The sequence below is a fragment of the Acartia tonsa genome, chromosome 7 (genome assembly GCF_053477335.1).
Source record: "Acartia tonsa isolate MP-2025a chromosome 7, ASM5347733v1, whole genome shotgun sequence".
NCBI lineage: Eukaryota > Metazoa > Arthropoda > Copepoda > Calanoida > Acartiidae > Acartia > Acartia tonsa.
Genome location: NC_137266.1, coordinates 33,243,856 through 33,271,423, shown reverse-complemented (window position 1 = coordinate 33,271,423; position 27,568 = coordinate 33,243,856). Strand labels below are relative to the sequence as shown.

At 36.8% G+C, this 27,568-nt stretch overlaps 3 protein-coding genes and 1 long non-coding RNA gene across 6 annotated transcripts in view; 1 reads left to right on the top strand and 3 right to left on the bottom strand.

Moving 5' to 3' along the window:
- Positions 1-21,549, bottom strand: part of LOC145323611 (uncharacterized) — a 32,998-nt gene extending 11,449 nt beyond the window's left edge. For all 3 annotated transcript variants that reach the window (XM_080166002.1, XM_080166003.1, XM_080166004.1), the window contains exons 1-8: positions 21,465-21,549; positions 19,415-19,475; positions 18,619-18,729; positions 17,129-17,221; positions 16,547-16,612; positions 15,867-16,020; positions 14,917-14,984; positions 13,050-13,156 (exon numbers count right to left, since the gene is read on the bottom strand). In XM_080166002.1, the coding sequence (XP_080022128.1) occupies positions 13,050-13,156; positions 14,917-14,984; positions 15,867-16,020; positions 16,547-16,612; positions 17,129-17,221; positions 18,619-18,729; positions 19,415-19,475; positions 21,465-21,533 (729 nt within the window). In that variant the 5' untranslated portion in view covers positions 21,534-21,549. The remainder of the gene's footprint in view (positions 1-13,049; positions 13,157-14,916; positions 14,985-15,866; positions 16,021-16,546; positions 16,613-17,128; positions 17,222-18,618; positions 18,730-19,414; positions 19,476-21,464) is intronic.
- LOC145323616 (uncharacterized) lies at positions 9,083-9,596 on the top strand. Its single transcript, XR_013881025.1, has 4 exons — positions 9,083-9,146; positions 9,234-9,319; positions 9,406-9,463; positions 9,546-9,596. It is a non-coding gene; the product is annotated as an uncharacterized LOC145323616 (long non-coding RNA).
- Positions 21,550-21,592: 43 nt separating the features above from the next.
- LOC145323613 (large ribosomal subunit protein uL22-like) lies at positions 21,593-23,879 on the bottom strand. The gene is made up of 3 exons (XM_080166006.1): positions 23,695-23,879; positions 22,395-22,563; positions 21,593-21,918 (listed from the first exon to the last, which is right to left on the bottom strand). The coding sequence occupies exons 1-3, from the start codon at positions 23,877-23,879 to the stop codon at positions 21,706-21,708; spliced, it is 567 nt and encodes a 188-aa protein (XP_080022132.1). The 3' UTR covers positions 21,593-21,705.
- Positions 23,880-23,884: 5 nt separating this feature from the next.
- On the bottom strand, positions 23,885-26,990 carry LOC145323614 (large ribosomal subunit protein uL22-like). Its single transcript, XM_080166008.1, has 3 exons — positions 26,370-26,990; positions 25,965-26,136; positions 23,885-24,248 (listed from the first exon to the last, which is right to left on the bottom strand). The coding sequence occupies exons 1-3, from the start codon at positions 26,549-26,551 to the stop codon at positions 24,036-24,038; spliced, it is 567 nt and encodes a 188-aa protein (XP_080022134.1). The 5' UTR covers positions 26,552-26,990; the 3' UTR covers positions 23,885-24,035.
- Between the last annotated feature and the right edge of the window lie 578 nt (positions 26,991-27,568).

The following is a 27,568-nucleotide window of genomic DNA, read 5'->3' as shown; positions in this document are numbered from 1 at the left end:
TTATAACTGCATGCTCTTTTCCTTTTTAGTCATTACGAGCGCAGTGTGTTTGAGTAAAATTACCAACCCAGGCAACTTAATATACCCCCAGAGGTAACTTTATTATTGTATATGTATTTTATGTTTTAAGCTCCAAGTTTATTCCATAGTGTAATACTTTACAAACTTATTTTATCATCTATTCTTTTAAAATTTTATATTTTAATTTTTATATTATCCTTTTACAAAACATAAATTCTTTTTTAGTTTTGTGAAAGCATAGCTGAGATGTTCTTCTTCTATTTCAAAGTTAAAATGCTGTCCACAGACTATGTCAACCATGCCTGTTCCTTGTCCATCGGAGCTGCCTGCTGAAGCAGGGCGGATGCAACCCTCCTACAAATTCCCAGGTTGCACATTCACAAAACTGAGGACTGCGGATCTACAAAACTGAAGACTGACGTCCTGAATTCAACAACGTCAAAAATTGGATCCTACGTCCCTAGATAAACAACTGGACGAGAAGCAGCAGGCCAAACGCTGCCAGAAAGGGTTTGGTAAGCCCTAGCCGCAGAAAATCCGTGAGGATCCCTGCCGCAGGATTCAGCTTCGCGGCTGTTTCCAACTCAAACATAAACTTTCACTGCATTAAAATATATTATTATATTGCTCGTATTATTATTGACAGAGAAGGACAGACTAGCCTCGGCGGGAGGCAAGACAGACTCAGGCCATAAAAGCGCCGCCCGCGGATTCGTTAGCCCCACCCAACAGAGGTGGTGCCACTTGTTATTCGGCAGTGCTAATGTCATGCCAATAAACTTAAGAAGGCTGTCGTAAGACCAACGCAATTAATATCCCGCCACTGGTGCTTGTTTACTGGCCCAGTATTGAGTAGGCCCGATTATTCAGCCAATGAAAATTACGCAGAAAGAAGTAGAGGCTTTAGGTCCGCCTGTCACACTTCCACCTCGCCGCCGTCCAGCGCCGCCTTATACAATACCTCGAACCAACAGAGTTGTGCACAGCCCGCCTGGAATTACTGGCGGCAGTCGTATCCCTCGTACCCCCCCTACACAAAGGTGGTCAACGGACGTACAGCCACCTTCAGGGCCCAGGTCTGGCTTCACAGGTATAAGGGGTAGCTTCGAACACAGCACAACATCTCCCGGCAGACGTGTAAGCTTTTCCGGGGAACCGCCGCAGCCGTCACCGTCTCTAGCTGGTATAGAACCAATTCTACCAGCCCAGCAACCAATAACAAGCAGTGAGACCGGACCAAGCACGCCGTTTTCGCCGTACAGGGACGCAGTTATTGACGAGGCAGGTGCAACACCAATTACTCGCAGCTGCCACCGATTATTAGAAGAGTTGGACTTAGATTACAACCCTAACTCAACTACAGCACAAACCCACACTGTATCTGTTTTCTACCCTGCTGAAACAAACAACGTTGCAGAGATGGCGCAGCGGCTGCAGGATGCTAAGATAAGTGTTGTGGAGATGAAACTAATGGTTGAAGACTTCGAGCCAGCTGTTGGGTCTCCAGGTACACACTCTGTGGAGAGGCTAGAGGCTATTTTAAAACAGCTTGATGATGCTGCTGCCACCCTACGTTCAGCCCGAGCCGTCTTTGATGTGTATGAAGGCAATGATGGTACTGTCCAAGCCCGCAATGATGCTGCCAGGGATACACACAACCGCGTTCGTACTATGATAACTGGATTAACAGCACACCTAGCAACCCGCCGTAATGAGCAAGGTAACGGTGCACAAAACCAGCCACAGAACACAGCTGCTGCAGCTGCCCCCCGCCTGAACAATGCCCAGATAAATGCAAAGAACAGACGGGTTGAAAATGCAGTCACAACACTAATCCCAAGAGCTACTGATTTGGAGTCAGAGTTGTATGCAATCACAGACAGCAACCTGACCTCTGACAGCCAGCTGCCAGATCTGATGAACCGGCTAAAGGAGTCAACAACCCGCAGTTGTGATGTCATCAAGAAATTGGAGATTGCCATCAAGGATGCAACTGACTTGGATAAGGATGATGAAGCTACACAGCTGCACAATGCACAAACAAGTCTGGAAGCTGAACTTGAGGCTGCCAAGGCACAGGTAGAGGATCAGCAGATCATCTTTGGTTTCAAGGCCCTCTGCTCAACTAGTGAACACCGCGCCAAAAGTGTCACAAAGCCCCTGTTTGATGGAACCACTGGTTTAGACATGTTCTCATTTCAGCGTGAATTCAAAGCTTATATCGGCAGTATTCCTGGATTGACAGAGGCTGAGCGGCTGAAAATATTGATTGATCAATGTCTCCAGGGTACACCTCAGACTATATGCTGCCAAGAAACATCTATTGACAGCTGTTGGAAGAAGCTGTTGACCCGATTTGGTTCTGTACCTGACATCTACAACAAGTTCCTAGATGAGCTGGATGATGTTGGACGCCAGCCATGGAAGGAACCATCACAGCAACTGGACTGGCTGTACAAAGTACAAGCTGTGCTTCTGAAGATGAAGAAGTTTGCTGCAGAGATGGATCCTAGCTGGGGTGCAGAGGAGGAGCTCTACAGATTGAATCTGCACAGAAAAGTTAGAGACATGTGTGTGAAGGCCAAATCAGATGAATTGCTGAAAAGATACATCTGCAATGCAAACAAGGTTGGTATACAGAACAGTGGCAAATGTTTTGGTATCCTGCTGGACTTCTTGGAGGAGGAGATCAACCTGAAGGCCTTCGAAGTCAGTGAGTACAATGCCACCAACGGCAACAAGAGTAAACGTACCGCCGCAGCACCACCTGACCGCCAACGACGACGCCCGGACAAAGAGAAGGAGAAAGAGGTGATATTAGCAGCTGACAAGAACAAAGGTTATGAAAAAAATACACCTGCACGTACAGACTCAAGGCCCCTCACCAAGCCATTAGAGCAGAAGGGCCCAGGTACAAAACCTGCAACAAGAGAATGTACTCTCTGCTCAGCTAGCCATACTCATCTGTATATGTGCCCCAAATATATCAAGTCCAGGGTCAAGGAAAGGATGAAGGCTGCAACCATGTCCAAGAGCTGTATGAGGTGCCTGCGCATGGATGCAGGGTTTGACAGTGCAGACATGGATGGGTGGTGGTCCCAACATGCAAATGACTGCAGAACAGATCATTTCTGTAACATTGGTAAGTGTGCACGCAGCCGCCACCGAGCACAGCGACACATCCTATGCTGCCCGCTGCACATTGATGAAAACAAGAAGCGGCTTGACAACTTCAGGAAGGCCATAGGAGAACCACTACCTGACGGGGACCTGCTGTTCAACATGGCAAGTCATGCAGAGAGTCTGTTCAAAGCTGATAGTGACGCACAGCTGCCGCCTGATGTTCACCCTGATGTTGAATCCCCCTCAATTTTTATGTTGCAAGAGTTGGAAGCGGACAGTGGAGCACCCCTGCTCCTGTTCTATGACTCAGGCTGCTCAAGTGCCTGTATCAGCACAAGAGGTGCAAAACATTTGGATGGTGTAGAGGTAAGGCCTGGACCAACTTACCTGAATGTTGCTGGTGGCCAGACCATCAGACTTGACCATGGTGACGTCATGGTATATCTCAAGCTTGCAGAGCCACATGAAGGTAAATACAGAAGAGCTGCCATCACAGGTATGATGATGAATGATGTCACCACCTCCTTTCCTGTATGGGACCTTGATGAACCTTACAGAGAGATTCAAAACAGCTACCATGGTAAGGCTGAGCTGCCTACTGTCCCTAGAAGTGTTGGCGGCGGCCAGGTAGATATTCTGCTAGGATCCAAGTATACATGGTTGTTCCCAAAGCTTGTGTTTACACTGCCAAGTGGTTTAAGTCTCTACAAGAGTATGTTTGCAAGTAAACATGGTCATAGAGGTGTACTTGGAGGTCCCCATGAAGCATGGCAACATGCTGGTGCTGCTATCCAACAGCTGGGTGCCTTTGCTTACCTGTGTAATGAAGTTAAAATGTATCAGGCTTTTACGGATACAAGGATGCTGGATGGATGGATGATTGAGAAAGGCCCAGTGGAAGATGACAGACAGGATGACTGTCCCTTTGATGATATGAAGGGAGACGCTTATCAAGCTAAGGTAGTTGAGCGCAGATACTTTGACCTGGAAAATGTTGGATCTGAAGCCCCTTACAGATGTGTTAAGTGCCGTGGCTGCCCTATATGTAAAAAAGGCGCTACTCTTGAGCACCAGAGTCTGAAGGAAGAGCGGGAGGACCAAATAATACAGCAGTCAGTGAGATTCCTACCAGAGCAACAGCGTGTTGAAGCAGACCTACCCTTTGTCATTGACCCTGAAGAAAATTTAGGCCAGAACCGTCACATTGCCATGGCAATCCTACAGAGCCAGATGAGAAAGCTACGTCAACAGCCAGAGCAAAAACAGGAGGTATTAAAGAGTCACAATAAACTAGCTGACAATGGGTACAGCTGCCGGATAGACGAGCTACCTGATGATATCAAGAAGGAGGTTGAGTCAAGTGAAACCTACTACTACCTGCCATGGAGGACAGTAACCAAGGAAGGGTCGTTGAGCACACCTACCAGATGCGTCTTTGATGCCAGCAGCGGCACACGCACAGGCAAGTCGCTGAACGATACACTTGCTAAAGGCAGCAATCGTCTTGAAAAGCTGCTCCACCTGCTTATAAATTTCCGTGCAGGACCACATGCCTTTGCCACAGATATCAAGATGGCATACAACAATGTAGCATTGACGCCTAAATGTTACAAATGGCACCGCTACCTATGGTATCCTGACTGCAATCCTGACCTGGAGGTTGAAGAAAGAGTCATGAAGACGTTGATCTATGGTGTAGTGAGCAGTGGTAATCAGACAACAGAAGCAATACAGCAGGTAGCCGAATATTGTGAAGCAAAGTTTCCTGAACACAAGGCTGGCACTGATGTCCTGAAGGAGCACACCTATGTTGATGATTCCTCTGAGTCATCTGATTCTGTTGAAGAAAGGGCTGTACAGGTTGGAGGTCTTAATTTTGCACTAAGCCTGGCAAAAATGCAAGTCAAGTCATATGTCCTGTCAGGTGAGAAGCCAGATGAGTCTGTTTCAGCAGATGGCAAGTCAGTAGGTATGCTAGGCTACAGATGGTTACCTGAGGAAGATGCCTTAACCTTGGAACCAAAACCGTTGTACTTTGGCAAGACCCGCCGGGGCAAGCGGCCAGAACCAGTGGAAGGTGATGTACGAGCTGCACTGGAGAGGAATTTCACCAAAAGAACACTCTTAAGCAAGATGGCTACCAATTATGACCCGATTGGACTTGCAACACCAATCACAGCTCAATTCAAGCGTGACTATAGTGTGATTACTGGACTTGGAACTGATTGGGATGATGGATTGCCTGCAAGCTACTTAGATACCTGGGTAAGCCATCTGAACACAATGCAACAGCTGCCAGAAGTCAAATTTCCAAGAGCAGCTGCTAATTCAGGCAAGGTTGATCTTCTTGTGTCCACTGATGCTAGCAAGGATCTTGCTGTTGCCTGTGCACATGCACGCTATACCGCCTCTGATGGATCCATTCAGGTCAGGTTAGTTGCAGCAAAATCCAAAATAGTGACTGGACTGACCATACCAAGGGCAGAGCTGCGAGCAGCCGTGCTTGGCGCCACGCTGAGCCGTTCAGTCATCAACAATTTTAAAAACAAGATTGAGAATGTGTATTTCTTCTCTGACAGCACCATTGTCCTGTTCTGGTTGAACAGTGACACCAGACCAATGAGCATTGGTGTAAGAAACAATGTGGTGGAAGTGTTAAGGTTCTCGGACAAAGCTCAGTGGAGACATGTGGAGTCCGCCAACAATTTAGCAGATACTGGAACCCGACCTGGCACAACTACCTCAGACATTGATGAGAACTCCAGCTGGCAAAATGGGATGCCATGGATGCGGCTCCCTAAATCAGACTGGCCGGCAAGAAGTGTGGAAGAGATCAAGTTATCTGGAGAGGAAGCAGCTGCAGCAAAAGCTGAGATCAAGACAGCTATGACAGCACTTGCTTTGGAAGACACCATTGCAACCAGGTACAAGTTCTCTAAGTACATTCTTGATCCGGTAAAGTATGGCTGGCGCAAATCAGTCAGATACCTGGCAATACTTTGTAGATTTGTTGTCTGGTTGGCCGCCAGAAATAATAACAAGTTGATCTCAAACTATCTACCTGGTGTAACTGTGATCACAGATGGTCTGACAACAGATGAAATTTCAGCGGCTGAAAATTATTATTTCCGTCTGGGTACAGCCGAAGCAAAACAGTTTTGTAAGCCCAAGGACCTTGAGGGAGCACAAGAAATTGACAAGATCCTGCACTATACAGGCAGATTAGTTGACAGTGATGACATCCATGATCCAGGTAAAATCTTTGCTGATCTGAGCCCTGTATCCTTCTGTAAACCGATTCTGGACCGTTATTCGCCAATATCATATGCAATCATGACATATGTACATCAAGAAAAGGTACACCACCGGAATGTCAACCAGACCTTGTTGTACAGCAGAACCATGGCCTACATTTTGAAGGGGAGAGACTTGGCGAAGGAGGTGCGTGAGAAGTGCATGACCTGTAGGAGAAGAGTTGCAAAAAAGGTTCAGGTAGAAATGGGCAAAATACATGAAAGCCGGACGACTGTGGCGCCGCCATTTTACAACTGCCAAATTGACATTTGTGGCCCCTTTGACGCCCATTGCGAACACAATCACCGTGCAAAGGTCAAAGTTTGGTGCTTAGTAATTAAGGATCCAGCTACAGCTGCAGTTGCTGCACACGTCATGACAATGTACAACACAGATGCGTTCCTGACAGCTTTTATGAGATTCTGCTATCTACACTGTGTCCCAAACAAGGTCTATATTGATGCTGGCAGCCAGCTGAAGCGCGGCTGCAAGGAAATGGAGATTAGTGTTGGCGATATCACACGAACTCTTGACAGCAAATATCAGGTTGGTGTTGAACATGATGTTGCCCCCACTGGGGCACATCATTATCAAGGATGTGTTGAGCGGAGTATTGGAGAGATCAAGCGCCTGTTTCATATCACCTTCGATGGATTAAAACTGGATATCCTAAACTATGAATCTGCATTTGCTTATGTTTGCAGCGAGCTAAACAACATGCCACTGTGTCTAGCCGGACGGGCGGAGTCATTAGACAGCATTGATCTGATCACACCTGCGCGGCTGATGCACGGTCGAGCTAGCAACCGCATTCTGATGACACCCTGCACCATCTCCAAGCCGACCCGGATGTTGAAGCAGTTGGAAGCAGTCTACAATGGTTGGTGGAAGGTATGGTATAATCAGCGGCTGACCGACTACATACCAAGAGGCCGGAATCATGGGACAACTGTCAGACAGCCAATCATAGGAGACGTCATTATTTTCACCAAGGTTGAAGGAGAAAGGTTTGCAAATAACAGAGCATTCAAGCTTGGTATCATCACTGAAGTGTTTCCTTCCAAGGATGGTCATGTCAGAGCAGTTGAAGTTTCATACAGAAATTCATCAGAAGCTGTCACAAGAACAACCAGGAGAGCCGTGAAGCATATAGCTGTTATCCTCCCGGAGGACGAGTTAATGCTGACAGAGATCCTGGAGAAAGCTGCAGCCAGAGCCGATGCGATGTTCATCTACAACCAGCCGACCCTACCCATCAACATCGAGTACATAGAAGTGGTGGACACGTGCGGAAGCCAGTGACAAATGTCACAAATCACCCGCACACACACACAGGTTTTATTAGTAAAAACATTATTTGCATAAATAAACATTATATATTTGTGTTCATTACTAAAACCTATCTGAAAAATATCTTTCTTATCCAAACTATCTGAAAAATATCTATCTTTCCCAAAGTTTTATAATACGAAAAAAAAAAACTCTACAAAGTTCGTTAAAATGTAAAAAAATAATCTTGTGAAAAATATTACCAAAGCAAATTGAAAAATATTTTATCAAGTATAATTAAAGTCCCTGTGAAAAGTTTGAACAACAATAAGGCTTTCAAAAATCGCGTTTTTTGTCTTTCATAATTCCTTATTGACATAAAAGAAATTTTTGTGAAAAGAAAAATAAACAATAGGGCGACGTTTTTTATTATTCAAATAATTTGGAAAATACCAAGTTGCATACAAATCCGCTAAAAACAATACAAATATCAATTTTAAAAATAAAGTGATAAATACAAATGGAAAAAAAATCCGCCGGACCTAAGTATGCTTTCTAAAAAAGTGAAAAAAAAAAAGTCGTTCTCGTTCTAATAACAACAAATTAAATAGCCGAACGCTATTGGTGATAAAAATAGCGAAATAAAACCATAAAATTATTATTTTTTCCATAATAATCCCGGAAAATAATTAAATTCCCGTAAAATAATTATACGTGAATGTCGTCGTTGATCGTAGACGCGCGAATGCCGCGTTCAATTATGCAGTATGTAAACAAATATTTTAGTTGCAACTATACAGTGAAACATTAAACAGTTAATTACTTGAAATATGTTTAAATGCTTTTTATCAATATAGTGATGCTTTTTATCAAATTTTATAGTATATTGCCTCGAATTAAAGTGAATATTAATCGTTTGTTTTATTTTCATAAGCTTTTACCAAATACTTAAAGATTCTATTATAGTTTTTATCATTTTATGCCATAGTTATTTTATGAGCCGATAAATGTTTTAAAATAAACTTGTTATAAATAAAATTAAAATTGTATTATGGTCGAATTTGGATGATGGCCGTAAACTGTCACATCTAGACATTGCCCATACTAGTCTTGGAGCTTTCGATGGAGGAGTGCCGTTTTCATTTTTCTGCCCGGGAGTGTGCTGGCTAAGCCACAAACCTAAAAATTCAATGTTAAGGAAAGAAAACGAGTACCCCTCCTGGTCAACTATTCATCTGTACCTGTAATCCTGCCTGTACCATGAAGATGTTATAGTAAAATTATTTTATATATTTTCTTTCTTTCTGTTTAAATTACAAAAAATATTAAGCAAAATTTTAAAACTTATCAAACCATTTCAGAAAGATAATTCAATTTTTAACTCCATGTAGCCACCTCATGTTCCATAGCTGGCTCAAGACCAAGGAGGAAAATGAAAAGTAAGCTTTCTTATAAAAAAATGTAATACAAAAATTCCTTAATTTTTAATTCAATTGATCAATTATCAAATTTTGTTATTAATTTAGAATGTGACTGCCATATGAAAGATTGTGTAGCTGCATTAAATTAATCTATCTTATTGCAAGAAGTGCTTGGTTGCATAAGAATCAAGGTAACTACCTATAGTACCTACCTAAAAGAACATTTATAAACTTTTTAATAATTTGTTACTGTGTCCTTAAAGAAATCAATATTTAGACTACAAGCTGTGTACCTGAAAAGCTGGTCAAATAATTGTTAACTGTGTACCTATTAGGTAATAATCAAACAAAAATGTATTTTTTTATCATTAATTTTATATCATTAAAATCTTAGCCTAAACATATTATTCAATTTAGATGTTTGTTGTGCTGTACCTGATATTTTATGTTGGCATAGCAGCCTTCTTATCCTTCTCTGGTAAATATTTAATAAAGAAAAATTCAAATTCAAATACCCAGAGATAGTTAAATTTTAATAAAAAAGAAAAGAAAAAATATTTAATTTTTAAAAAAAATTCTTTTTTTTTATAACTGCATGCTCTTTTCCTTTTTAGTCATTACGAGCGCAGTGTGTTTGAGTAAAATTACCAACCCAGGCAACTTAATATACCCCCAGAGGTAACTTTATTATTGTATATGTATTTTATGTTTTAAGCTCCAAGTTTATTCCATAGTGTAATACTTTACAAACTTATTTTATCATCTATTCTTTTAAAATTTTATATTTTAATTTTTATATTATCCTTTTACAAAACATAAATTCTTTTTTAGTTTTGTGAAAGCATAGCTGAGATGTTCTTCTTCTATTTCAAAGTTAAAATGCTGTCCACAGACTATGTCAACCATGCCTGTTCCTTGTCCATCGGAGCTGCCTGCTGAAGCAGGGCGGATGCAACCCTCCTACAAATTCCCAGGTTGCACATATAAGGACCAGCGACTACGCCCTTAGAGGCCTCTAGAGGAACTTGATTAGGGGGGGGGAGTTGAATTCAAAAATCCATTTATTTTATTTAAAAATAAAAAGTAAGAAACAAGCATGACAACATCCATAAGTAGCGAAGCTCAAAAGTTATGGATGGAAATCTGGGAACTATATAAACTATGGAGTAGTGTCGTAAAAAATAAGCATTTAACTTATTTAAATAAATCACAAAACCTTTAAAAAATATATAATAACGTGAAAATCTAGGAATAAATTCAGCCCCCCAACCAATAAGCAAATCTCAATGAAATTTAGTGGAAGTATTAAGAATGAAAACTAATACAATCCCTGAAAATTACAACCGTCTATCAGGAATATGAGTAGAGAAAATCACAAAAACCTATACATCTAGGAATCGATCTAGCACTGCAACAAAAAGACAAACCTTAAAAAAACTTTTTGAAAATATGTAGAATGTGAGTTTATTTATTCCCTGAAAATTTCAGCCGTCTATCTTAAATAGAAGTCGAGAAAACCATGAAAAAAAGAAAATCTAGGAATAGATCTAGCACCCCAACCAAAAGGCAAATCTCAATTAAAATATGTAGAATGTAAACTTATTCAATCAAAAAACAGGAGCCGAGAAATTCACTTTTCTCCGATAGCATAACAGACTGACAAAGAGAGTAGCTTCGCTAATAAATTTTTTAGTGAGGGAGGGGGGAGTAGACCACCCCCATTTCTGATTTCAATTTTAAAAAGAAAGAAAAAATAGGGGAAGGGTGGTGATTTTTTTCTAAGAGTAATTTCTCTTGGGAGGGTGGTTGTACCCTCTCCCAGGACCTATGATAAGCTACCCTGTAAAGGAGAACCATATCGGTTTAGCGGTTAGCGAGAACCTTCGGTACAAATAAACTGACAGAGAGACATACATCCTGTTATTACGTACTAAGTATATTCTATTAAATAAAGTAGTAAGTTTTTCGTCTGATGTTTAAGTTTTTCATAACTACTTCACACAGTTACCGAGATGGTTTTAGACTATTTTTCTATCATTTTGAATACAGGTTCTTGAAGGGATATGGAAGGACAGAGAAAATAGCCTACAACCTCACAAAGATCATGTCGGTTCAGCAGTTAGCGAGATTCTTCGTTACAGAAAAAAAGGATTTATAGGATAAACATATAATAGGATATAGGGTTATTTTGTCTATTGCTAAAGATCTCAGAAAATACTAGTCTTTAATACAAAGTAAATCAATGCCTGTCTGTCTAAAGCTTAAGATCTTGGTAACCGCTGAACAGATAGGGTTGTAATCTTCAGGGAATATATCTACTGGTCCTGTGGTAGTATTAGGCTATTTTCTTAGAGTGTGGGAAACCCACCCCCCAAAAAAAATCAACCACCCCTTAATTTATTTTTGTAAACTAATGCAAATCAGAGGGGTGGGGGAACCCCCACCACACCCTGGGGCGAAGCCTAAATGAAAAAAATAATCACAATCTTTTTTTATATTTGTTTTTGACAAATTTCCAACAAACGATTCTATAAAAGAGGGGACGAAGCCTCTAGAGGCTAAGGGAGAAGCCTCTAATCCTAGTAGAAAGTAAAAAGCTTTAAGTGTCCCTCCCCCAAAGAAAATAGCAAAAAACATCACAGGACTATTAGGTATATTCAAATCAGCGGGGTGGGGGAACCCCCACCACACCCTGGGGCGAAGCCTAAATGAAAAAAATAATCACAATCTTTTGTTATATTTTTTTGACAAATTTCCAACAAACGATTCTATAAAAGAGGGGACGAAGCCTCTAGAGGCTAGGGGCGAAGCCTCTAATCCTAGTAGAAAGTAAAAAGCTTTAAGTGTCCCTCCCCCAAAGAAAATAGCAAAAAAACATCAAAGGACTATTAGGTATATTCCATGAAGAGTAGAGCCCAATAGGTTCAGTGGTTACTGAGATATTAAGCTTCTGATATACAGACGGACAAGCAGACGGACAGACATCATTCTACTTTGTATTATAGATAATATACTTTTTTTGTAATACTTTTTGTACAAATACAAATAAATATACAAATACTTTTATACTTATATTTGATTCTTATTCTTTAAAAACTGAAGATACCAAAAAATAAGACTTTTTACTCCTAAACTGAGCACCATATGATATCTCGGAAAATTTACCCAAGTTTATAAAGAATTTGAAAAAAATTATCGTAAAATCTATTAAAGGGGTAGTTGCATGAAATGCATTTAAACTTGAATTTAGTCAACTGCATATCTCTTTCTGTTCAATAGTTTAAACTAAATCTATAGGACATATATTTCAAATCCATAAATTTAAACTGTAAGTTCTAATAACATATATGCATAATTTACCTACATATTTTTGTTCTATGAAAATTTAAGATATTATTGAATTTATTGATATAATACACCTATTGTTTTTTGCAAAAATTTCGTACAAAACATACAAATTACTTTTCTGCTAATATTTGATTCTTATTATTTAAAAAAAACGTAAAACGTACAAAAATACAAATTTCAAAATACGTTACGTACACATATCAAAATAACGTCCAGAACGTACACAGATTCGATGCGTAACGTACAAAACGTACAAAACGTACACTCTGGCCAGTCTGAACATTTAAACTAAGGGTTCTTTTGCTTGTTTTAAGTTAGGGGGTAGTTTTTGATTTTCAACTATCAATTTGAAGATATTCTAAAACTTTAACATGATCATTCGTTGGTGAATTCACTCACAAACTTTCGGCAATCTTAAATCTCGATTGGTTGGTGCAAACTCTGTTTCACTAATAATTTTAATTAACAAAGAAGTAATTTTGTTATACATAAATAGGGGTGTACTGTACATCAAATCCTCCATTGTCCTATCCCCTATGTTCCATGCATTTCATGAAAAGTTTCTTCACTTACATTATTTAATGACTCAATTTGCTTATCTGCCTGGTCCGGATGTCTTCTCTTAATATGTTGAGCAAGTTTTGTCACTACCGCACCGCATAATTTACATTTACTTTTTCCTAAATGAAAAAAATAATATCTCGTGTTGTAAAGTAGTAAGATATGTGTCTCTGTGTGTTGCTTTGACAGTATGATTGATATGTTTATAATCTATTCATTTAGATTTTTTTTATCAGTGGTGTATACCTATTTTCCCCCCAACCCCCAAGAAATATTACGTATTTCTACTACCTATAGGAAAGAAATTCAATTTGGTTGGAAAATATACACCCCTGCGATACATTTTGTTTCAGCTCCCTAACCTATTAATTATCAAGAATACCAGCAAATTAAATACTTATTTTGATATCGATTTTTAAATTAATATTAGGGAGGGCTAAGGTACCCTCCCTCAAAGTGTCCTGGACCTATAAATATAACTTCCCGTCCAGCGGTTAACAATATTTCAAAAAAAAAGAAATCCTGCATCTAAAGGGGACTATCCACGAACAAGAGCAAGTGATTCTAAGCACCTTCCAGCATTGATCCATAGTATTTTTTTAGTAAATATACTAGGTTTATGTTAAATATTTGATTTATCGACCAAAAAGTTATGTTTCACAATGGTTTTATATGAAAAAAAACTTTGTTATGTTAACCATTTTTTGATGCAATATCATCAAATGTTTTGATGAGTTCAAACTGTTGTTTAAATGCTTTGACACAAAAGTATATTATTTTGATTAAAAATGTAAAGGGATAGTTTCACGAAGTGCATTTAAAAAAAAATAGTGAACTGTAAGTTTTTTCTATTTTAAATAACGTAGTAGTGCATAATATAAAGTTATTGATTAAAATTAAGAGATTTTACCAGGGATTTTCCTTAAAAAATGAGTTTTTCATTTTTATTTTCAACTTCGTTGTGTGTTATATATGGCAAAAACTTTTTTGTCATAAATACAACTTTAGATAGCATTTACTAGTTAATAGAACTTTAAACTTTTTATACAACAAAATACACATAACAACAAAGAATGACCAATAAAATATTTAGTATGGTACTTAGAGTAGTGATCTTTTTATATGTCTTAGTAGAATATATTAGGCATTTGATAGATATGATTGTGATAAAGAACTTTAACATTGACCTGACCAAACTTTTTTTATTTGACAATATCTAAAAGAGTTAGTGATTTGTAACATAAATTACATGAGAATGGTCTTTATATATATATATATATGTTGTATGGTTAGTTGGTATTTCCGCGTGAGATAATGTGTATATTGTAAGTAAACCGGACGGTTTTCTTTTTTTTTTAAAAAAAGAATCTATAGAAAACCTGTCCTATAGTGAACCGGACGTTATTTTTTATGTTTTTTAAGTAACTTGTCCCAAGGGGAACCCCTGTTCAATTTTTTTATAACTCTTGTGAAATATGTGGAAAAAGATTATCTAAAATTGGTGTTTTGGCTATACATATTTGGAAAAAAATAGACCATTCTCATGTAATTTATGTGGCAAATCTCTTTAACTTTTTTCGATATTGTCAATTAAAAAAAGTTTGGTCTGGTCAATGTTAAAAATTCTTTAACATATAATCATATCTATCCAATGCCTATTATATTCTACTAAGACATATAAAAGTTCACTACTCTAAGTACCTTAACTCTTTAAATACACTTCATAGAACTATCCCTTTAAAAAATTTAACTTTTTGGTCGATAAACCAAATATTAAACATAAACCTAGTATATTCACTAAAAAAATACTATGGATCAATGCTGGAAGGTGCTTAGAATCACTTGCTCTTGTTCGTGGATAGTCCCCTTTAGTTCATACCTGAATGAGACCTAACATGTTTGACCCAAGCTCGTCTTTGAGATAATATCTCTCCACACCCTTCAATTCTAAAAATATAACTAGTTATTCACTCGTTTCTTCACCCCTGAGTAATGTTAAACACTCCTTAAAGTATTTAAGTTAAATACAGGGGTGTATATTCTGCATGGGATCCCCGGCTAAGGGGGGGGGGGGGGGGGGAAATAAAAAATAAGTGGTTGGAGGGAAAAAAAATGTAAAAATTAAGAAAACTGAAAACATTTTTTCCATTTCCCCCCCTCCTTGGAGAAAAAAAACTAAAAAAATGTGTGGTATGAGGGATAAAATAAATAAAATATAGAGTTCTTTAAATATTTTTTCATTTTCTCCCCTACTTGGAGAGAAAAAAACTATGGGGGGGCAAAAAAATAAAAAAATTTGTAGCCGGGGAAAAAAAATAAATCTTGTGCAGAATATACACCCCTGGTTAAATACACTAAATTAATCGTTAACCAAAAAAATGTAATGATTTTGGTAAGATTTTGTATAAACTGACATTATATACATACATACTTTCCTTTCGTTTTAAAGATATGCTTTGTTTTTGTAAATCTAAGTTGCATATTCATAAACTTAAAAAAAATACATAAACCACAAGTGTAACTTTGTCAAATTATTTGCTTGGGTAGGTAATTAAAATCAAATAATGTAATTTCTCGTATTCATTCGAATCCGGTGGATAGGAACCGGTTCTTATCCATACGAAAAAACTATGTCTAACATCGTATTATATCCAGCTTTCTACGTATATAAAAATGTACAATCATAAGATTAAAACCAGTTTTTTTGGCCCGTGCCTTCGGCACCTCGGGGCTAAAAAAAACTGGTTTTAATCTTATAATTGTACATTCTATATCCGCGGAAAGCTGTTTATAATACGATGCGAGAAATAACTATTAAATATTACTTACTTACAAATCCAACCACCCTCAACTTTGAACTCATCAGGCAAACTTTTATTTGAAACTTTCTTTTCTCTTCTTTTGGCCATTTTTCTCTGATTTTCTTCCAAATCTGAATCAAGTTGATCCAGTGGTTTTCCAGGAATCCAATCGTCATCTTCGTCTATATGAAAAGTATGCTTTTATTGTTATCAACAAAGAAAATATTACATTAGATGTTTACTTGATTATTCTTACGTTTCATTTTATTTTAATTTGTTGTGCTGCGCTTTCTAATTCGTACTACCTAGCTGTTATAGGCATCATCATCTAAAGTTTAAAATTGATAGGACATTTCTAGCATATCTAAATGAGCTAAGTGTTTCGGACGTACGGACGGACCGACCATAATAATAGGAAAAGATGGTTTAAATAATAAATTTTTAAAATTGCAGATTGTCTCAAGTTATAGAATTAGATTATTGCTATTTTGCAGATCGTTATTTATAGACAGAAAAAATATCTGTGAAAATATTAAAAATGTCGTTATTAAAAGAACACCTCCCCAGGTATGTTTTTTTGTGTGTTACTAACAGGAACTGTCCTTTTTAAATAGCAGAAAAGTTTTAAATTTTTCGTAATAGAAAAACTTAAAAAATCGAAAGATTAAACCTATCACTTTTAAATAAAAACTTATATTTCAAACATACCTTCATTTTTCAGGCTGCTTTCTGGTTTTACATGATTTGGACGGACTACGTTATTTTTTTCTGATCCTAAAACAATAATATCCAATCATAAAGTAGTAAGGGTTTTGTCTGAAACATAAAATCTTATGAACTGCTAAACCGATTAGGTTTTCTATTTCATTTGGGCTTCACAAGTTCACATAGGTCCTGTGATGGTTAGGTTGTAGGCCATGTTATTTTAAGCTTTTAGCCTTAAAATGGTTTTTATCAATTTAATTTTTAGCCCCTCTCTGCCCCTTCGTATACATACAGACAGAGCCCCTAGAAGCTTTGGACGCAGCGGCTAGTAAGGTATTAGTAAATAAAAGGTTTGATTCATATCTGCATATCATATATGATGCATAACTAACAGAAAAGATCCTTATATATTAACATGGTTTTACAACTTAAAAAGTAGCAATAATTTAAAATAAGTACCTAGTTAAGTTATTAAAATATAATCTTCCCATAAGGTAAAAAACGTAAAATAATGTAAAAGTTAATATTGAAAGTAATTTCATAATGTTCATTTAACAAACCCCCAAAAATATTCAAAGGCTTTACCAGTACTAGTATAGTTTTGTGTATTTTTATTTGAGAGGTCAGCAGAAAGGCAGGTAAACCATTCATCACATTTCTCACAAACTTTCTTGTTCACTGAAAAGGAAAAATTATTAAATAACCTAATATGTGAACAAATGGGATTTTCACTCAAAAATAGGCCTTTGTTAAAATATTTTTTAACAAAAAACCATTCCCATCTTGGTTTTTTTGGGGGGTTTTAAGCTTGGTTTTTTTAATGCCAACCCTGTACCTAAATGAAAACATTTTTCAATAAATATTGAAAACCTACCATAGGTGTCCAAGGGGGGGGGTAATGGGCCATTTGGCACCCCCAAACGATTTTGGGGGTGCCGTAGGCACCCCCAAAATTTTGTGAACAATACCCCCCCCAAAAAAAAATTACCCCTACCTTGGGGGTGCCGTAGGCACCCCCAACGATTTTGGGGGGGGTATTTACCCCCCCCGAACCATTTTGGGGGGGGTAATTACCCCCCCCAAAATAAATGTTCTTTAAAAAAAAATTTTTGGGGGGGTATTTACCCCCCCCAAATTGAATGTTCTTAAAAAAAATTTTACTGAAAAATTTTTTTTTTTTGGGGGGGGGAGTAATCCCCGCCCCTCCCCCTAAAATAAGTCATAGTGTGACTCGAGCCTTGAGGTGTAATATATTTTATCTAAATCTACTATACTACTATATATTTGAATAGTAGTGGCGCCCTTAGCATCTAAGAACTCGTGTTTTCTAAAGGGTAAAAAGGGAGGAGAAAAATAGCCTAAAACCACTCAATGGATTGACCTATAATAGTGTGGAACCATCATGGGATCTATGTGAAGCTTTCCTAAAAAGGAAACCTCAGTATTAAAAGTAATGAAATCTGAAGCTATAGTCAAATAAACCTTACTTACTACTTTATGTTATAGGATAGTACTTATTAACTTAATAGATTAGGTAGGTGCTTTTTTTACATAATTAAATTACCCCCCCCAAAAATTTTACCCCCGGGGTAAATTAGTTTGGGGGGGGTAATTACCCCCCCCAACAGATTTGGGGGGAGTATTTACCCCCCCCAACAGACTTTAGGGGGGGTAATTACCCCCCCCAATCAAATTTTACCCCCGGGGTAAAAATTTTGGGGGGGGTAAAAAAAAATTTCGGCGCGCTTCGCGCGCCATTTTACCCCCCCCAAACACGAATTACCCCCCCCCCCTAAAATTTTTTACCCCCCCCAAAAAAAAAAGCTTGGACGCCCCTGAAACCTACCCATTTACTCCCTCCTCCCTTGGACGTCCTTAAGTACGCTATGTTGGCATATTACCTACCTCTACCTTTTTAATTAAATCAAATATTTATTTCGTATTAGTGTTAAACAAAAAAAAGTTAAGACCATAAGCACGAAATAACTACTAGTTTTATTAACGTGCCCTTAAACGATTTTAAAGGAAGAAAAAACTGTTTTTACCTATCTATAAGTATTAAAATATATCCGTACCTGCTGCAATATTTGAGCAAGATCTATTGTGATATTTCACTTTTCTTCCATTCTTTGATTTCTTTATTAGTATACAACGTATTTCATCTTCGAAAAAACATTCTTTCACAGCTGAAAAAAAGGGTCGTAAGGGGGGGGGGGAGTTTTGACACATTTGCGTAAACCTGGTGTATAGGCTTTATCTTTGGACAGAGAGGATAGGTTATTAGAGATAAAATCATTCTTATATGATGAACTTCCCCCAGATTTGAGATTTTTTGGATAGGCCTCCAGGTGGCCTCTGAACAAGTAAAAATAAAAAATAATTTTTTTTTTAAGAGTTAGAGGTCAACTCATTAAGCAAAATATGCACCTTTTGAATGTTATTCACATATTTGAAGAAAAAACATGCATATTATGTTTCATAAGTTGACCTCTAACTCTTAAAAAAAACATTTTTTTCCATTTTTTCCTGTCCAGAGACCACCTGGAGGCATGGAGCTCCGGAACCTGGAGGCCTATCCAAAAAATCTTAAATGATTTTATCTCTAATAACCTATCCTCCAAGTCCAAAGATAAAGCCTATACAACAGGTTTACGCAAATGTATCAAAACTCCCCCTCCCCTTATTATTTAAACTAGAGTGGCTTGCTATATCCGTAAAAGTTAAGCCCGTCAAATCAAAATGTCAAACAAACGAACATACAAAACATTGTTGTGAAATCTGAACAAAAATTCAAAATAAAAATTAAGAAAGTTGCTTAATGCATTATATAACTAGACATATAAATTATCAAAAACGAATAAAAATACCTACCTAGGACAATATTTTCTTCAAACCCTTTGCAGTAATGTTTTTCAGGAATTTCTCCCGCTTTCTAAAATTAAGGCAAGTAATAAAATTAAATTTTCCTTTCTCGCATACACTTTAAAAAAAAAATATCATTTTGCTATAATGTACGATAATATAGAAGTAAAACTTCACATTTTAATAATCAGGGTGTATATTTTCAAAGACCCGGCTGAGGGGGGAGGGAGGGGGTAAAAAAATAAAAAATGTTATTGGGGGGGGGGGGGGGGGGATGTAAAAATTAAGAGAACTGAAATAATTTTTTTTCCATTTTTCTCACCTTTTTTTGTGAAAAAAACTGAAAGAATATGTGGGAGGGGGGATAACATGAATAAAATAAAGAGTTTTGAAAATATTCTTCCATTTTATTTTGCAGCAGGGGAAAAAATGTTCAGCATTAGGTATAAAATGAAAATGTTTGCGACTATTTGTTTGTTAACTTTTAGTGAGTATACAATACATTTGAGCCAAAAGCAGCGTTGCGGAGCCGTTTGATTTTGGTACGGCTCCGGCTTCGCGGAGCCGTCTGTGAAAGTAACAGCTCCGACCTAAAATCAAGAAAAAAGTCTTTTTTTGACTAGAAGGTATTTAAATTTCACTTGTTGAGAAAAAGGGACTTGAAAAACTTAAAAAAGAGGCATTTTCACACGACAAAACAGAGTTACCAAAAATAAAATTAATAAAAACTCTCTTTTTTTTTAGCTAACCCGGAGCCGTTTTTTAACGAAAATAACGGCTCCAGCTCAACAACGCTGGCCAAAAAGGATAGTTGCATGAAGTGCATGTAAACAGTTGAATTCATGTATTGGCAGGAAGGGAGGGGACATTGTGCTGTTTCAGTGTTTATTACACAAAATAGTATCCTCAAAGTTTGATAATAACATTTGATTGGTTGGTTTATCAAGTTTTTGTTTAAAAATTTAACCCAATATTAATAGTTTACAGAATGAGTAATTTTGTGTTAATCATTTCATTGGGGATGTATATCAATTTATCGGCCATTGTCTTATCCCTATAGCTCCCTGTGTATTAGATTATGATAATTTTGACTTAGCAATGAATAATCAATAAATTCAAAAGAAAAATTAACTAGGGATCAAACAATTTCAGAAATGCATCTAAAAAATGGTCATATTTCTTATGGTTAGAATAACCAGTTACAAACATTAATCAAATGAGTAGTCACTATTTTCCATTATAATTTCGTAGGGAAAAAAAACAAATTTTTCTTTCGGCTTTGAGTATAATATCAAGTCAGGATAATTTGAAAACTTAACTATATTAAAATTCTTTCATTTGTATGCTTCATTAATGCATAGAATAGGAAAGTTACTAACCTAATTTAAATGCATTTCTTACAACTTCCCTTTCAGAAATTAATTTACTCAAAATATTCTATAAATAGTTTTCTCGTATTCATTCGAATCCGGTGGATAGAAACCAATTCTCATCCATACGAAAAAACTATGTCTAGCATCGTATTATATCCAGTTTTCTACGAATGTAGAAATGTACAATCATAAGATTAAACCAGTTTTTTTAGCCGGTGCCTTTTAATCTTATAATTGTACATTCTATATCCGCGGAAAGCCGTTTATAATACGATACGAGAAATAACTATTAAATTAACTTCAGGGGTGTATATTCTGCACATTTTTTTTCCCCCTGCTACAAAATTTTTATTCCCCCCCCCCCCTAGTTTTTTCTCACCGAGTAGGGGGGAAAATATTTAAACAACTCTATATTTTATTCATTTTATCCCTTTTTAGTTTTTTTTCACTAAGGGGGGGAAATGGAAAAAATGTTTTCAGTTTTCTTAATGTTTATATTTTTAATCCCTCCAACCACTTATCCCCCCCTTAGCAGAGGATCCCATGTAGAATATACACCCCTGATTAACTTAATAGGGATAATTCCATGAAATAGATACTTTGAAATTTGATTACACCCAGTCATCCACCCCCAAAAGCTGGAGGCGAAGACGCTAGTATAATAAAGCGCAACATATAATACAAACCTCGACATTTATAGCACAATCCTTAGATCGTCCATTTTTAACCTTGGAACACATTTCAGAACTTTCCATTTTATCTAAATAGGTTTCATCTGAAATAAACAGTACAAATGTATGCCACAACTACACACTTTATTATCGCCTTGCAACATATTTATTGATGGTTCAAATATAAATCATTACAAAGCACGTGTTTATGATTAGAATAATTCAGAGCCAATTTATTGAATTTCTTTTTAGCATTTTACATTGAAGCTTCAGCACGGCTAGCGGCCAGCTTCTGTTTCTGCAACTTCTTTGATGAAACCTTTTTCTTCTCGGGCAAGTCATTGACTCCGACAAAGGCCTGTTCCTTCTCAACCAAGATCAACTCAATGTGGCAGGGAGAGGACATGTAAGGGTTGATCCTACCGTGAGCTCTGTAGGTACGTCTGCGCATCTTAGGGGCACGGTTGACCTGCAAAGAAGAAATGTATTATATTTTTACATAAATGATGAGTATGCAAGCGTATAATTCTGCATAAGATCCACAACTAAATGGGGGTGAAAACAGAGTAGTGAAAACGTTTTCCAATTTTTTCCCCTTCCTTGGGTAAAAAAAATAAAAAAATGTGGGAAGGGTTGTACAAAATTAATAGAATGAAGAGTAATGAAAACATTTTTCAAATATTTATTTTAATTCTTAACAAAGTTAGATTAGGTTGAGTAAGGGTTAGAAAATATCCGCTGTAGGGTCTATAAATAGGATAAAAGCTACTAAGAAAATATAAAAAAAAACGCAGCTTTAGATTCTTCCCAGTACCCGATAAAATGAAATTTCAAGGTAAAATTAAAGGAAAAAATAATGGAATCACCATCTTCAGCTAATCTTAAATAGATTTTTTTTTGTGGTTATAAAATAGAGCTGTTTGTCGTTAATAAAAATGTAATTACCAGAATGTGATCAATGACCAAGTGGTCAACATCCAGACCCTTGTACTCAGCGTTGCTCTCAGCATTTCTCAACATGTCAAGGAGATACTTGGCAGACTTAGCTGGCCATCTACCCTGGGTGGTCTTCCACGCCTTGCACTGGGCGTGTCTACCAACACCACCGTTGAACCTGGACAGAAAAATAATTACAATAATACAAACTATAAATTTTTGCTTTAAACACGACAAAAAAAATACAAGGTCGTAAACCGTGTGCAAAATGGAGTATTTTATGAGCTAGAATTTTGAAACTTTGTACATAAGCCTAGTCCTATAGGTACTACTACTACATCTAAATGGAAAAAATAAAAAATAAAGTTATTGTTAGGTTAGGTAAAATGCTTATTCTAGCTCTGAATTTGAGTTTCTTGACCTAAAATACCCATAATTTGATGTATGACAACACATACATTAAAAAAAAATGCACTTAACCCTTGCGGGCCACTACCCTAGCCCTTTGTGGGTCGGCCTCCGATTTGCTGAACGAATCATTTTATAGGGGGGGTAATGCAACCATCTCGTAATCAATGTATAAATTTCACTTAGAATTCGAATTTAGATCATACAACGGTGTATATTCTGCACAAGACTCATTTTTTCCCTCAGCTGCAAATTTTTTCATGTTTTTTCCATCCTTGTTTTTTCCAGCAAGAAGGGGTAAAATGGAAAAATATTATCAGAACTCTTTTTTTTTATTAAGGGGGGGGGGGTTAATTTATTCAGGGAAAATAGACCTACCAAGGATTATTAATGCATAATTTCAGATGAAATTCGAATTTTAAGTGCCATTTAAACATTGATTACGAGATGGTTGCATTAACCCCCCCCCCCCTTATGACAGATTTACCATAAAAGTAGCAAATAAAAACGGTTGAGCACGGGTTACGAGCTTTCGGCACCCCCCTTGTATACCCAATTTACGTTATATTGCACATACGGGACAGGTTTCCAGGTTATTCTGTCGATATAAATAAACAAGGCTCAAGATTAATTTTATACCCCAGAAAAAAATGTATATTTTTTATCCTAGTAATCAATGCATTATAAGTTATCAAAATACTAAAATATCCTACATCAGTGCATCTTAATGAGAAATATAGTTGTTAAAGTCAATATCAAGTTCCAGGTATGATCCTGCAGGTGCTTCGTGATCCTCTATTTCTCCGGCAATCTTTAAATAACTCCTGTAACCCCAATTTTTGGTTAATATTATCGTTAAGTTAAGAAAAGAACAATTTGGAAAAGTAAAATATAAACGTACCTTCTGAAGGGAACGATTTCCTTCTTAGCAATAACATTTTTTAAGTACTGCTTGGCTCTGGTGAGGGGCATGTGCTTGATGGCCTGGGCTGTCTCCCTGGTGTTTTTGAAGTGAACCCTCAAGTCACTACCCTTGGCAAGTGCCGATTTAGTGGTATTCTCAGGTTTTCTAGAATACTTAACCATTCTAATCTGAAATAAATTCAAACTTATTCAAGGACTGAATGTTATCCTTTTTGGTTACAACTTATCAGTGACGACAAACACTGATAAATAATTTGAGAATGATTAGGAAAACTTCTGATAATCACCACTTACAATGAAACAAACAATATTTAGTCTTTACATGGAAGCCTCGGCACGACTCGCGGCAAGCTTCTGTTTCTGCAACTTCTTTGTGGAAACCTTTTTCTTCTCGGGCAAGTCATTGACTCCGACAAAAGCCTGTTCCTTCTCAACCAAGATCAACTCAATGTGGCAGGGAGAAGACATGTAAGGGTTGATCCTACCGTGAGCTCTGTAGGTACGTCTGCGCATCTTAGGGGCACGGTTGACCTGCAAAGAAGAAATGTATTATATTTTTACATAAATGATGAGTATGCAAGGGTATAATTCTGCATAAGATCCACAACTAAATGGGGGTGAAAACAGAGTAGTGAAAACGTTTTCCAATTTTTTCCCCTTCCTTGGGTAAAAAAAATAAAAAAATGTGGGAAGGGTTGACCTAAACATTTGAGTATTATACAACAATGTTGTTTAGCAGCATTCATATAACTTTAATAGAGTTTAGACTATCAGGAGTAAATGAACAAGGATAACAACATTTATAAAAGCGAAGCACTGAAACGGTAGGACAAACGGACATTAACATTTGTATAGTGTTAGAACTAGGGTTGGCAATCCGGATCCGGAATCCGCCCAATTTTTGGACAATTTAGGAATCCGAATCCGTTTTTTAATAGCGGATTCCGGATTCTGATTTGGTAGGCTAAAATTAGCGTCTTGAGTTTTTTCTTTCAACTCCTCCTCTTTGAAGGCAAAGATTTTCATCATTTTATTTAATATCTTATAAAATCTGGTTCGATTCTCGGAAGTGAATTATAGAGAACACCAAGAACATTGATTTTTAGGACATATGTAGCACTTAATTTTAAAAAAAAATTTAAAATATTGCTAGAATCCGGAATCCGCCAAAAATAAGAATCCGGAATCCGAATCCGGCCCAAAAATTCGACGGATTGCCATCACTAGTTAGAACTGAATAATCAAAATATAAATGTATAAGAATCGAACCAAAATTTTAAGTAAATTTTTTGAAAAACTGCTGAATACAGGATAATGTTTATGAACATACTTACATTTTTATGACTTAATTATGGAGTTGCTTCGCTTATAGCATTATACTTTGTTGTCCCAGGAATTAATATACCAAAAATCAGATCAATCGGATGATTAGATCACATGAAAATTTGTTGTTAAATAAGTTAAAAAATCAAAATGTTTAAAATGGACGTACGGACATTCTGGTAATGATTATAGAGTTGCTACGCATTCTAAATCGTACCTAACTACTTAAGAAATCACCATGCAAAGTTTGAAATCGATAGGACAATTCTAACATGCCTAAATTAACGAAATACGCTATCCGTTACGGACGGACGTACCGAACCTAGTTATAGAAAGCTTCGCTTTTAAAAAAGCGACTAAATAGGAAACCAATAAGGTCATTCATACTATTCAAAAAATGCAGCGTGTAATTATTTATCTTTTATGGTTCTCTTTCCCCGCATGAAAGCTTAACGTATTGATAGTTAGTGTATATTGAAATGAAATAATCTTCGGTGATCAATTGACAATGAACAGAAATCTACAAAGGGGTGGGGTGTTCTGACACACTTGCGTAAACCTGGTATAAAGTCTTTATCTTTGGACGGAGAGGATAGGTTATTAGAGATAAAATCATTCTTATATGATGATTTTTCCCAAGTTTTAAATTTTTTTGGATAGGCCTCCACTCCAGGTGTTCTCTGTACAGGTAAAAATGAAAAAAGTGTTATAGGTCAGCTTATGAATCATAATATGCATGTTTTTTCTTCAAATATGTGAATAACGTTCAAAAAGATGCACGTTTTGTTTTATAAGTTGACCTCTAACTCTTAAAATTTTTTTTTCTTCATTTTTACCTGTACAGAGACCACCTGGAGACCTATACAAAAAAAATTTAAAACTTGGGAACTCTAATCCACACTACGATTAAAACAAAATACAAACCAGGATATGGTCGATGACAAGGTGGTCAGTATCCAGACCCTTGTATTCAGCGTTGCTCTCAGCATTTCTCAACATGTCAAGGAGATACTTGGCAGACTTAGCTGGCCATCTACCCTGGGTGGTCTTCCACGCCTTGCACTGGGCGTGTCTACCAACACCACCGTTAAACCTCCTGAAATTAAGGAAAAATTTACAAAATTACAAGAAAACAAACAGCACAAATATTGGCAGATTTCTAAAAAAATAAGAATAGGCGGACATAGGAATATGGCTATTTGCAGCAGTCATAATTTAGTACAGCTGTTCTATGGTAAAATAAATTAAGCAATTATCGACAATTAAGATAGTTAAGGTACTTATCCTAATATATTTTGTTAATTAATATCTATAAGCCAGTTTTCATACCTGAAAGGAACAATTTCCTTCTTGGCAATAACATTCTTCAAGTATTGCTTGGCTCTGGTGAGGGGCATGTGCTTGATGGCCTGGGCTGTCTCCCTGGTGTTCTTGAAGTGAACTCTCAAGTCACTACCCTTGGCAAGTGCCGATTTAGTGGTATTCTCAGGTTTCCTCGAATACTTAACCATTCTTCTGCAAAGGTTAAAATTTAAAAACTTAATAAAAATATTCTTTTAGTTTATAACACACCATTTCTTTGATGTCCTGTCGACGATTACAAAAATTCAATGTTACCCTTAAACAAAATGTAAGTATAACATTCATAGTGAATAGTAAAGTAGAAAACGATGACAACATGCATAAAAGCAAAGCTCAACAAATCAGACAGACAATCGAACATCGCTAATTTATGTATAGGAAACAAAGTATCTATATATATTGTGCAAAGTTTTAAAGTAAATCTTTCCAAAACTACAAGATACCTTAAGACATTCTTCCATTAAACAAACATAGAAATATTGCACACACTTGTATATTGCCCAATCGTCTTAAGAATCATTATTCCAAGACACGTACAAGATTTTGTGTGATCAATACTAACATTTTAATATAGGCGCTAAGGACATTCTGATAGGGGGGGGGGGTGGGGGGGGGGTTAATGCAACCATCGGTAATCCATGTATAAATGCATGGCACTTAAAATTGGAATTTTGATCTGAAATTTTGTACGAGTAATTCTTTGTAGGTCTATTTTCCCTAAATCGAACAAAAAGTTAATTGGAAAAGTAGCGGCTAACGGCTAAGTCGTTTAGCCATTTTTTGAATATTTACAATGGAAATACATCACGAAACCTATCTCCACATAATACTCTCTTCCGCTCCAAAACGTTATCAAACGGTTCAAGCCGGTAGTTGCTGGTACTAGAAATCTAAAAATGGATTTTTTTTGTATCATTACACATGATTAAAAGCAAAAATATGTTTCAAAAAGTTGATTCCTACGTAATTTATGACGGATTTGCCCTAAAAATAGACAAAAAACGGATAAACGGTTGAGCCGTAAACTTTTTGTTCGATTTAGGGATAATAGATCGACCTACCAAGGATTACTCATGCAAAACTTCAGATCAAAATTCGAATTCTAAGTGCCATTTATACATTGATTACGAGATGGTTGCATTAACACGCGAATAGTAGTAGGATTA